This window comes from Haemaphysalis longicornis, unplaced genomic scaffold, assembly GCF_048455015.1.
Source record: "Haemaphysalis longicornis isolate Haplotype H1 unplaced genomic scaffold, Haemaphysalis longicornis Haplotype H1 scaffold_1, whole genome shotgun sequence".
NCBI classification, from domain to species: Eukaryota; Metazoa; Arthropoda; class Arachnida; order Ixodida; family Ixodidae; genus Haemaphysalis; species Haemaphysalis longicornis.
In genome coordinates, this window is record NW_027526203.1 from 348,505,899 (window position 1) to 348,518,747 (window position 12,849).

General features: G+C 41.9%; 1 protein-coding gene across 1 annotated transcript in view; it reads left to right on the plus strand.

The window, feature by feature from the left end:
• Nucleotides 1–12,849, plus strand: part of LOC144153857 (sec1 family domain-containing protein 2-like) — a 32,725-nt gene that overhangs the window by 5,052 nt on the left and 14,824 nt on the right. Inside the window, exons 4-8 of the mRNA XM_077685591.1 lie at nt 1,770–1,838; nt 1,919–2,044; nt 3,701–3,873; nt 5,100–5,196; nt 8,757–8,875. Of these exons, the coding sequence (XP_077541717.1) occupies nt 1,770–1,838; nt 1,919–2,044; nt 3,701–3,873; nt 5,100–5,196; nt 8,757–8,875 (584 nt within the window). The remainder of the gene's footprint in view (nt 1–1,769; nt 1,839–1,918; nt 2,045–3,700; nt 3,874–5,099; nt 5,197–8,756; nt 8,876–12,849) is intronic.

Here is a 12,849-nt window from a genome sequence, read left to right on the forward strand (position 1 = left end):
TCACGTCCAGTCAGCCTGTTTAGCACACTGTAAATAAAAAAACCTAGCTTCACGCTTGCTTAGTTCCTCAATTTGTCATCAAATGACGCACAACGTTGATCTTTTTCTTAGGTGTGTACTGTGACGTTCTTTTTCTTTTAATATAGCGCATACAAATTTAGGTCAATCTTCCATTACTTTGTACGTAAGCACCCAGGTGAAGCCCGTTCACCACTCATACTGCAGTACTGATGAAGTGATTTTGCCAACTGCATACATTTGTCATCTAGCACTTGGACCAGTTATGGTCTCAGTGTTTCTTATTTATCTATATATTAGGAATAAAATGCCTTTTGCGTAACCCATATTTAAGATTTTTATGTGCATGGGGCTATTCACTAGCTGCACAGGTGTTAAAAATATAATTTGTGCGTTGTTAGTGCGGAGACACCCGCGAGCACCATGTGGGTGATACATACCAGCATCCACGTTTTGCAACCCTTTGATTGTCATAGTTAAACAAGCCTTTTATTTTCTGCAAACCAGTTACTGAAGCGCATTCAAGAAATTGCGAATTTTAGTTTTCATATTGGAAATCGCAAACTATTCATTTCTATTAAAATATTTGCTTTGATAGGCAACTATTCAAACAAAATCATTACTTGCTTTGTATTTGCTTTGAAAGCAAAAATCACTAATGAAACATGCTTAATAGAAATGGTATTTTTCATGATTGAGAAAGTGCTCAGAAAAGGGCAAGACTCTCATTTCAAACACATCAAAAATGTAGCTGAAACAAATTATGTATTTATTTGTGTGCGTCCGTGTATGGGTGTGTTACTATATACGTACTTATTCACAGCATATGACCACATGAGGCTACTGTGTTTCCTGAGAGTCATTTTTGTGAGGAAATAGTGGTATGGCAAAAATGCATGAAAGCCATGAAATTCAAAGCCCATAATATGCTTTTTCGTTTGCTCTTGCTGATAACATGCCACCAGTATGTGGTGGGCTCATGCTGAAACCTCTCGAAATAGTGAAACACTTAATGTACAGTTTTTGATTTACACCACAATAATACTTCTACGCCTGGGTTGCAATAATTACAACAAAAAAGATGTGCAATTGCAAACTTGTTTTCAACAGGTTTTTTCGGCATCCGTAATGTTTTTGTGTGTGTCAGCCTGGTTTTTTTACCACGATGTTAAAGGAACCTTAGTGTAAAATCGGGTTACTTTTGAATTAGCGAGATCAGTATAAGTTGTCTAAAGCTTAGTTTTTAAAGTACATAAACATCTCCGTATTTTGGGTTTCTTAGGACACCGCACTTTTGCTACACTACTTTCTCTTTTGGGGAGGGTCAAACAAAAATCTCGAGCGGCTCAGTGGTAGCATGATGCATCGATCTACCCACTGGCCGTTAGCCCAGTGGGGCCTTATATTCTGCCAGGTGCCCAGTGTAAAGGAGTTGGGGAGCCAGCTTTTTTTAATGCTGGGGTCATCCTAGAATTTGCACACCCCTAAAGAGCTAAAGATTGCTATTCGAAGTTTTTTTAGTATTCACTACGTTGGCAAAAACATTAATGGGAAATTGCAGTACGTGTAGAAAAGAACAAGTATATTCACTCCACATGCAGCAAATTTGTGACATCCGTGTAGGTTGCAGCAAAGGTCAGTTTTTTGTCATTTGTTGGGCTAATCATTCATTCTGTTTCGGGATTGTATTTACTGAAATGTGAATTCTACATGGAAATTTTTTTGTATTGCATATCACAACAAAATGGAAGAATGCAAATCAAGGTAGCATGTCCTTTGAAGGCACATGCTTCTCAAGGAGTATGCAGATAAACCTCAAGGTGAGATTATTAATATTAAGTGGAGCTTTTCATTTATAACATTCTTAGGCTAAAAATGTTCTCCTTGTTCACCTCTGTAGTCGTTAATAGGAAATTTGAACTCCATATTTGAAGTAGCCTGCATCAGAGAAGAGACATTTTCCCTTGGACCTCTGGCACGGTTTATCGGAGAAGAGTTGTCTCGACTCTCCAAAGGCCACAGAAAGGTGAGGCTTTTTTTTTTTAAACTAATTCAGTCAGCGAGCTCAGGCCAGTTTCTTTGTTTTGGTTTGGTTTGTTTTTGTAACATTGCTTTTTTACTACACAGTGGCCACACTATCTTAAGAAATTTTCGCCTGCTTTTGGTTGCAAGTATATGGCCACCGTGTGTTCCTAACGTTGCTTAGTTAAGGCAGAAATGCAAAGTCACCTTAGCCTGCCATTACAAATTGGCAACTGGTGTGGCTGGTATTTTGCAAAAATTGCTTATTTGGAATGTGCTGCAGTAGTATACGGGTCATCTTTGGCAGGGGCAATAAGTTTAGTGGAAAAACTAGCACACAAAAGTTCACACACAAGTAAAAACACCACCTTGTGCTTTGTCTTTGTGCATTTGCCTTGCACTATTTTCTTTCCCAATTTGCCAATTAGCTTTTTCTTGTGCCAACTCACATGAGCTTCCACGAGTAAATGGGGTCATTTGTTGAGCACACATAAGTATTTCTAAAGGCTGCTTTTAAAATAATGATATGGTGGTTGTCAGCTCTATCTTGTCTGCCTTTATACTTTTCATACGGTCAAAGAAGACAGCATTGGCCGGTTTCCTCAGCTAAATAGTTTGAAGAAAGAGCAAAAATGGTCACTTTCTCTGCACACGGGAGGAGCAGTGTTCAGGGCAGTTTCACTTTGTTCCTCCGTCTGTGTGTATGCTTGTGTGTGCATGTGTGCGTGTTGGGGGGCAATGAGGGGAGTGGGGTGATTTAAGCTTATATCCTAACTGGGCTTCTGCTTAAGGTCACTGCTTTGACGTAATACTTTCAACTTTTTTTGCTAAGTGCTGATCAACTGAAAAGGACCTTGACTGACCGTGCTACCATGCATCTCTTAACTCTTTTCAGCTAGTTAAAGGCATGCTATTCGCCAAAAGAAAATGTTTGGCTTGTTTCGAGCTGGTTGAAGTTGGTATTGGCTGGGACCAGCTAGTCATGAGCTGGAACTAGCTTAGCTGGTTTGTATCTGGAGCTGATCTCGGCACCAAACAGAACTTGATACGATATAAAACTTTTGGTATCCATGCAAGATGTCCAATTTAACAAAGCAGTAAGGGCATGTCACCCCATAAATTACCTGCAGTGCTTTAGAATTTGTATGTTCTTTCTAATCCTTTTTATCCTCAACGTTAGCTAAATTTGGCCTCTCCAGGCTTGTTTCCTAAAATGATTTTTGACAGGAATAATTTTCATGCAGTGATTTTCGTGTCGTGCAGTGTGATAGTGGAGGTATCTTCCCAATATATGCTTTCTAAAAAAATTCCAGCAAGGAATCACCTGTACACATTCTTAGAAAACCTTGCGTATTTGGTCAGAAAAAGTAAATGAACACTAAATGAACTGACTGAACGATCAATTTAACGAGCACATTTCAGCAGTCAATTTAGTGAATTTTAACTACCCTGTCAAAACATTATAGGTGAAATTTGTGGTGGTGGTTGTGGTTTGTGGGAGAGAAAAAGGAAAGGAAAGGCACTGGGGATATTTTGAGCTCGCCAGGGAGTTCACCCGCATACAACCCAGTGCAGGGGGGTGAAATTTGTATAGTTAATGTATAGGTATAGGTATTTGAAAAGTGTACGTGCTCTGAGGTGCTATACATACTTGTTCCAGTCCGCACAGTCAAAGGTGTCACTGCTACTGCTCGATCGTACTCTGGACATGGCTGGATCACTTACTGCATCTTGCGAGTCTTTCCTGGACACTGTGGTTAGAGTGCTTCCTCCATTTCCTGGTCACCATTTGGATGTCTGCATTGAAACGCCCTGCATCTCCAATTCCTCTGGGTAAGCTCCTCTCGGCGTACAATACTGTATCATACAAAAAGTGCAACAGTCCTAAGATTATTGCATTTTTATTAAGGCAGATGCTTTGTGGGAAGTGTTTAGAGCACTGCTGCATACTGTTTTGTTTGGGGCCATGGTTGTGAGGGCAGGAAAGCGAAGCCTAACTGGGTAGTGCCTGGGCAAAGCTAGCCGCAGTTAGATGATGATAGATGCACAGGGCTGCACTGAAAAACCCACACGGGTATCAAATGCGGCTGCTGCACAAAATGTTTAACGTTCCTTCCTTGAGTTGACTTCTTCCACTCCTTCAACTGGAGCGTGGGTGCTCCATTTTGATCCATTTTCTGATTTATTCATTGTATGACTGAAAAAGGAGAAGTTCCTGTTCCTTGTCAAACAACTTCCATGTGCAAGAACTGGTTGAACAGGGTGCTTGTGCAGTTATTATTTACTTCTTTGTAGCCGAACTATAGTTGATGCATTTTATTTCATATGCCTGTTTGTGAACTTGACAGCTTATCAGCACAAGCAGGAAGTGGTCAACAATGATCTGAAAGCAGCCCGAATGCCACACCCGAGTGGTTCTCATAATGGCAGGCGTAAAGATAGCCGTAGCATTCTGGGCTTTTGCATGTTAGAGTGCAGCAATCCCTAATTTTTCTCATTACTGTACTTTGTAAATTGTAGCCCGATAATCTTTTGACGGAGTGTTTTATCATCTGAAACAAAATCAAAATTCGTGGCTTCACCCTTTCGGAGACAAAATGCCTCACTAACATTTACTAGCTTCAATTAGCTGGCTAACTTCCTGTTCTTGCTGGACCACATGATTTGGCTGGGAGTTAGCACACCAATTTAAGCCATATTGGGTAGCAAAAGTGTCCTTTTGACTTGTTGCAAAAAAAAAAAAAGAAGAAGAAGAAGAAATCGCCTATACATTTTTAAGATGAGCAAGATTTGAGGAGCCACTTGACCTTTTTGAAGGGAATGTCAGCCCCTCCACTTGACATGAAAATTCTCTGCAAACTAACATATATTCTTTTTTCTCTTTTGGCCTAAATTGCACTTCCCTGCATTGGGGAAATTGCCTGCTTGGAGGAACTTCACTTCCTCAGGGACTGAAAACAAGATAGTGGAGCTTGAATGTTGCTATGTGCATGACATTTCATCCAGTGTTTTAGCTCATACTCCAGGTTGCACAACTCAGGTATAACTGAACTTTATAGGCGTCCCACGTCATCAAGAGAAGCACTGTTCCCAGGTTGCCTGGCCCATGAGGACTCCAAGCTTGCTCTTCAGCATGTTGTCAACAGCAAGCAAAAGGCAAGATAGCTTTTTCACTTGGCAGCAAGCAGAGCAAGTGCCTAAAGCTAACAGAGGGCATGCACTTGTAGTGCATGTCTTACACTTTTTGCATGAGTTGTCTGTATAAGGAGGCAGTGTGTAATGGACCCATGTTTCATTTTTTAAGTACAGCGTTACGTGAAGAAAGAAAAAAGATACTGTATTTTCGTGCGTATAACCCGCACCAAAAGTGGAAAAATTTCAAGGTTAAAGTAGAGGTGCGGATTATACGCGAGGTATTCCCTTCGGTGCAGCTTTACGGCAATGTGCATTGTGCCGTGAGGCCCCTCCAGCAGCAATAGCGACTAAGCTGCTCTTATCCCAATGATAGTGCACATTTTTCACAGACAGCTCAAAAATATAACAACCTGAAAAAAATATTGGGCATGTCAGTTAGAGTTTCCCACATAGGAAAAGTGCCATTCAAGAGTAAAGAGTGTGAGTGCCAATACTGAAAAACACCATGGAAACACCGCTCCACACCATGGTGATGACAGGTATGAGTTGAATTTGTTTGAACTGAGACGGTGGCTTTCACCGCCATACTGGTCTGTTTTTAGATGCTTAATTTAATGTAAATTGTCTCTAACTTATAGCTTTTTGCTGTATAATAATTGTATTCTAATTTATACAAGAATAGTAGGTGGCAACTCCTCTTAATGTTTCACTGAATAGACCATTCAAAGCACACGTCAAGCATCTTTATGGTGAATGGATGGCTGAAGGTCTCTATGACTTAATGCCGACAGGCCGCGTCTGTAGGCCTGATGTTGCGCTGTTTTGTTAGTGGATCATCAAGACATGGAAGGTGATTCGAGGTGAAATGGTTCGCAAGAGCTTTAAGAACTGCTGCGTTACCAAAATAATGGACGGAACTAAAGATGATAGTGTGTGTGACAGTGACAACTCCGGCCCAAGCAATAGCTCTAGCGAAAGCAGTGTCAATGAGTGATTGGAGCGTAAAGTGTGCAGAAAATAATATGCAAAATATGGGTAAGCTTTTTTGCATCAACAGATGTGCCATATAGCTTTAGTAGTTTTGGTCCAGTCATTCCTGTATAAAACGTGTGGGCAATATGCGTGAATATTTATTTTTTTATTCGTGGACCAAAAGTGTGGTTGCGGGCCGTGGTTGCGGGTTATACACGCGAAAATACGGTATTTCTTTACATAAATACTTTGGGCAAGTATAAATGTTCAGTTGCCGAAAATCTTATTTCCTGGCTGCGTAGAACTTCATTGACACATTTTTCAAGAAACAGTAGAAAAAGAACTGTGCATGATCACGGAAAATGTAACTATCGATAACATTTGCGGCAGCACTGTAGATGAGACAGAAAGCAACTCTGATGCAATAAAATGTATTTAAAATTGATTTTAAAGGCCTCCAACATTTAAGACTCCCACTAAAAAAAGTTTGCGATTGCTGCCGACACTTAAATTAAACCTTCTGTTTTTTGTGAGTGTTTATAGCTGTGGATTATTTGGCAAGTTTTGGATTTCCGCCTGGAGCTTAGATCAAACGTTTGGCAGAAACAGCCTTCTAGAGCAGCAGCCCTTGCTCAATATCCGCCCAGTTTTGTTAATCAAAACGCATGCGCAAGGCATCGAGGGCTGTGGCAGTGTCCGTGAATGTGGGGGCCGCTCAATAGCTTGCTTCTTTGTCCACCTCATTTTCTGCTAATGTCAGGCATGCTCTGTATTTCCCAAGCCAGGGCGGTATCCTCACACACCCTGTGTCCAAGCTAGGCAGGTGCATGGGCTCCTGTTCGTGCAGAAGCGTTCCCAAACCCTCGCACGCCCCCAGCAGGCCCACAGTCATTACAGACAGCTTGCACGTCCTCAGCCTTTCCACTCTCCTAGTACATTGGAATCTGCACTTGCCCAAGCAGTGTTGCAGAGTGGTAGCAAGGATGGAGAGCATGACTGGAGTCTTGCAGTGTTCCACGTACTATTGATGAACTCATACTTCTAGCGAACTTTAACACAGCACGTGTTTTGTCTTTTCCTTATTCGTCCTGTGTTAAAGTTCGCTAGAAGTGTGAGTTCATTAGTCAGTAACCAACTCGTCCAACTCTCTGCTTTAATTAACTGCCACGCACTATTGTCAGCAATCGTGGAAAAGTGCGTAACATTTTTAACTGTATATGCACCAAGCCGCTCTAGGTGGCTGGTGGCATTTCCAAGAAGGCACTTCACCGTGAAATTCCTGACAAAGATATCTTTTGGCGGGCAGGCCAGTGAATGAACAACAGGGCCTTTCTTTCATTGATAACATTTGGGGGTCCATGTGCTGCAGGAAAGTGCCAAAAAATACACCTGACAACCTGGTTCTAGTGTTGTTTTTAAGTGGCACAGCAACCTCATTGCAACACAGGAAAACAGCCAGACACTACTTGCTACTTTCTTCATTTTGACAGTCTTCACTTTTGAGGCTCAGCATTTAAAATGTCATAGGGGCAGTTGTCGGTGAGTACAATAGCAAGGACTTGACTGCTATCACAGAGGCGTGATCAACTCTGGCACCTTCATTTATGCACTGCGAAGAGCGAGATTGCAGCCCCTCTCTGAAGATTCTTCCGTTAACCATGACGTAATTTGTGTGGATTTATGTAAACCACACAATAAGCACAGTTTCCAAGTCGGCATGCGTTGCTGCCTGCACTTATTTGGGGCCCGGTTTTTTAACGGTGAAGCCTTCACCTCAACCTCTCTTTGTTTGGCAGCAGTGGCTTTCACAGTGGATGATGTGCGACCGGGACCCCTGCAGTCTCCTTCCTTTCCATACCGGAATTCTGATCCATTGCATTCGGAATGCCTTAAATAAAAGTACTTTCCTTTTTTATGGCACCATGTTGTCGTCATGCATGGAGTGCAATTTTGAAATTCAACATAGGCCAGCTGACACAAAAACAAAGGAATCAAGGCAGAGAGTGAAAATAAAGAGCATGGCCTGCACGGGCACATGCGAGCATGGTTTTCTGGCTGTCCATGCATATATCCATGCATGTTGGGCTGGGCACACTTCTCAAAAAACGCTGCAGCGCCGCACAGCAGGCACTAGGATTAGCATGCTTCTCACCATGGCGCCACCCTTCAAGCCAGCTTTGGTTTTTCTTTTTCATCTGCTTGCGGCACTCCAAAACAGCGTCGCATAGAGGGAGAAATGGGCAGAACTGAAGACATTTTATGGCTGTCCCTCGTTGGCAGGGTGAAGTGGTCAGCACCTGGGGCACCTTTGCGCTGTCACACTTTTTAGATGCAACAACAGACGAAATGCTTAGTGCACTTGTTCTCATGGTGGCTAAATGGGACCAGTAGATTAGAGCACAAGAGTGGGAAATAAAATGTGCATGAAACAAGAATGTATCAACAAGGTTCTACTGTATTTCTGTACTTGTTACAATTTGTTAACTTACATATTATACTACAAGGATGCTAAAAATCACCAAGCACGTGCCTTACTGAAGCTGTGGTGCAAAGTTGCATGTTCTTTTTTGCCCTTATTTTTATTACCATTATTTCTGCATACTTGGCAGGAGTGCATGATGGAGCTGAATCGACTGCTGGTGGAAGCAGCCCTGAAACAGGGTGTGCGCTTGGATATCACTGGCCGCCTTACAGCTGAACAACTCAGGAAAAGAGTTATTCAATTCAGGTAAAAAAAAAAAAAGGAAGTGAAAGGCTGTGCTTTACATTAAGGGATACTACCATTGTTGAAGTTTTCAATCATGTGTCACTCAAAATATTTTAGGGTAACGCAGTAATTATATTCACTTATATATTATATTATATACTTATATTATATTATACTTAAATTATATTATATACTTAGTGTCACTTAAACTTAGCCCATGCCGCACACTGCTGACATCTCTGTTTCATAGCTGCCTACACAAAGGCGGGAGCGATGCATTTCAAGGAATTTCGAGTAGCGTGATGGTTCTAGGGCTCACATTTGCAAACGGTGTGTTGAGCCTAAAGTCAGCTGCCTGGAGATGAACAAAGAATAGTTGGTCACTTGGTGTTAGCAGTCATGGTAAAACACCGACAAATAAGTGCAGGCCGATGTGCACTGGGTGGCTTTATAAAATAATATATAAAATAAGATCTACACCCTAGAAGAGCAGAAACGCAACCAAGTCGGTCAAACACCAGGGAAAACAGACAAATGTATAACTGGAGGAAAGAGGTGGAATTCAAAGATCCCATTACAAATGTACCAGGCTACGAGGTGCAATGTCACAAGTGAAGATTGTTGTGATAGTTTTGACGTATGGAGCAGGTTTGTAAACAGAGGGCCTGACATTAAAGTACTGTACACAAAAGGATGTGACAAGTGTGGTTTGTTGGTTTTAGAGGAACAAAGCAAAGCCTCAGGATTAAGTAGTACATGTAAACTAGAAAGCTGTGGGGAGGTGATTAAAGAAAAATGGTAAAAGAAAAGCTAAGGTTTAATACGCAACTGCCACCTGTAATGAGGCAGCTTTAAAATTTTGAGTATGATAATGTAGACATCGTAGTTCAAGGTGCCACCATAAAGGAGTAATAAAGACAACACACAACTTTGTTTTATTTATTAATAGATTTGATGTTTTATAGTGCCATCAGTACTTGTCTGGTGGCAAACGATGCTTTACCCACTGAGAAACCCAACAATTTAATCCAAAATCTCTTGCTACATCGCTTGTTTTATGACAGCAGCAATGATGTATTAAACATAGGTACCTAAAAAGCAAATTGTCTGATGGCTCCATGCCGCATCTAAATGCTGCAATCAAACAGGAACTGCACCAGGCATTGCAAACACACTTGGTTACCGTCGGCTTTCCTCAGTGCCACAATGATGCTGCTTTGCCCAACGCCCCAAAATGCCATTCTAGAGACCTCAGCTCCATCAGCCACCACTTCCATGCTCAGCTTATTTCTGACCAACCCTGTGTGTGCCATATGTTGTTGCGGTTCAAAGCTGTCGTTTTGTGAAACAGTTGGTATGACTTGACAGACTGAATCACGTAAGTGGCAGTGTTGCTAATGCCAATTGCCTGGTGTTGCGTCAGACATACTCGGCGTGCCCCCAAAATTATCTGCAGGGCAGTGGTGTTTCGAATTGTAGCATCAACCACCAGATAGTTGTGTATGCTGCGAGTGTATGTTTACGTGTTCGTTTGCTAAATAAGAGTCAGTTGGCCTCCCAGCCGTAGACATGTTTTCCCTAGTATATTGTTCGAAGGTTAGAATTAAAGCCTATGTTAAAGCACAGCCTCTTGCTTACAGCATGTTTTTTAGTTACATTATTATTTACCCACTGAAATCAGCAAGAACAGTCTGGGACACGCACCGACATTTTATATCCCGACCCACTGTTTTTACCCTGCCATTTCTGGCCCATACCCATCACGAATCATAGCTTTTCACTACCACGAGGGGGCTCTGATGCATGAGCAAGAGACCGCCAGGTCCTTTCATTTCAATAAACGAAACAAACAAACAAAGATATTGCTCAAAATCATAATAATGTGAGGACCTTTGCATTTGTATGTTTTCCTAAGTGTGACGAAGCGTACCAATATTACTGCTATCAATAATATTAAAATCTGGCCTGCAATGTTTTCACAACCAATTTCCCATTAACTCTAGGTGATTCATTAAAATCACAACAATTAGGCCCTTATGAAAATTCAGTTGTTTACAGCATTTACAACTGAATTCCACATGCCTCCAGCCCGTGGATCCATGGTAGAAATTCCTACTGCAAGTTCCTCAGGAAAATGGCTCGCTCATGTGGACATGTAAAAAATGAATGCTTCTTTTTTTTTCATTGTCTTCATTTTTACAGGCATTTGCAGCTCACACTACAGCCAAAAGTTTCTCCAAATTTGCCCTTCTCCATTTTTCATTTTTCTCTCTCTCATTATGTTGTGATCATTCCAAATGGCTACCTCCCATCCTGTGTTCATCCTTCTGTGCATAATATTTCTGGTCCAGCAGCAACACCTTCAGTGCTGCTGTTTGTGTCTACCCATCCACAGTATTTGATTTTGCTGCTTTGGAGCTACGGTACAGGGAAGTAGTTAGCCCACCCGAACGGTAGTAAAAAAAACATGGAAGAAACAAAACTTGGCATGCTCCACTCACCACGTGGATGCAAGTACTTGCCTACTGTAAAATACTGAGGGCTCCACCCAAAAATGGCAACAAATATAGAGATAAGGGGATAGGCCAGTGTTCTGTAATGAATCAGGAAATGTTGAAAGCAAAAAAGGACACCCTGCCCAGTTCTAGAGTGGGTTATTTTTTGGTTGTGGGGCATCTCTCAAGGTTTTATGTACTGAGTGTGCATGCATAAGATGTAAATAAAAATGCACTCACATCACCGTCTAACAGTTGATGGTGAATCTGCAGAATTGCTTGAAATTAGGTGGCCACCTCGCAACTCATATGAGGCTGTTTTTGCAGAATTAAAAGATTAGTGAAAATAGCTTGGCAATATATCCCATGACTAAGCTTCTTTTCAATGACCTGTTTAATGGAATAACCCTTGGAAACTGCTCACTGGAACGTCACATGAAGTGTATTTGTTCAATAAAACATGTAGCCTAGTATTGCCAGGCCTATTCTAGGTTTTGCTGCCATATTTACATGTGCCGCTAGGAAAGACGCATGTCAGAATGATCTCCCTCACTGAAAAAGCCAGCGTTACTCGGTGAAAATTGCCAGAGCTGAAGATGCCACAGGAAATTGCTCATATTGCACTGTACTGTTGGCACATAGCAGCAGAGAAAGGTGTAGCATGCCAAGCAGTTCGCCTTGGCTGCAGAGCCTTACAAATTGCTGACTGTTCCCCACAGCTCGGCACGTTTTAAAGCTGGCATTGGCCATGGTGTGAGAGTAGCAATACCGTAGCTGGAGCCGTAATGTAGTAGTATCTGAACATGATGCAACAATGGTCATCTATATATTCGTAAAAGGCTGATTTTGGCTGGCTTTAAATGATCCCCGTTGATTTAAAATCACACAGAGCTTTCTATAGTCTTTTATGGCTTATGTATCAGCTGCCATATGCACTGCCCTTTTCCTGTCGGGCAATTCTAAACATTCTTGTGCACAGGGGCAGCGTTTCACTGGTGTAGGAAGTTTTTAGCAGACAATACAGCTCTCATAAAACTAGGGCATAGATTTAAGTATGTAACAAGACAGGGACAACGCACAAGGGAACACGCTACGCAAGGTGGGCGCAACACTGCATGCATTTGTCGCCCTTGTCCCTCATCCTGACAGACCAAACCAAATCATCCCTGGACCTTTTCCCCAATATTGTCCCCTAGCCCTCTCCACCACGTGGCATAAGCCGAGAACTGCGTAGAGAACACGCTTCAGACAAACAAAACTCTGGGTGAAATCTCAAGGGCACAGTGTCCCAGATCTATATTGAGGCAACACTATGCCCCAAAAACATTGTCACCAAAATACTCATCGCCATCCTGGTGCATAGCATTCTCAGAGGCCAGCATGAATGTTCACATCAGTATTGCGCCCACATTTCATTAATGTTCATTTTCTCGAGTGTTATTTTTTCCATTGTGGCACAATATCCCAAGGTACAAAAAGAGACCCTTTTTCCTTGTGGGC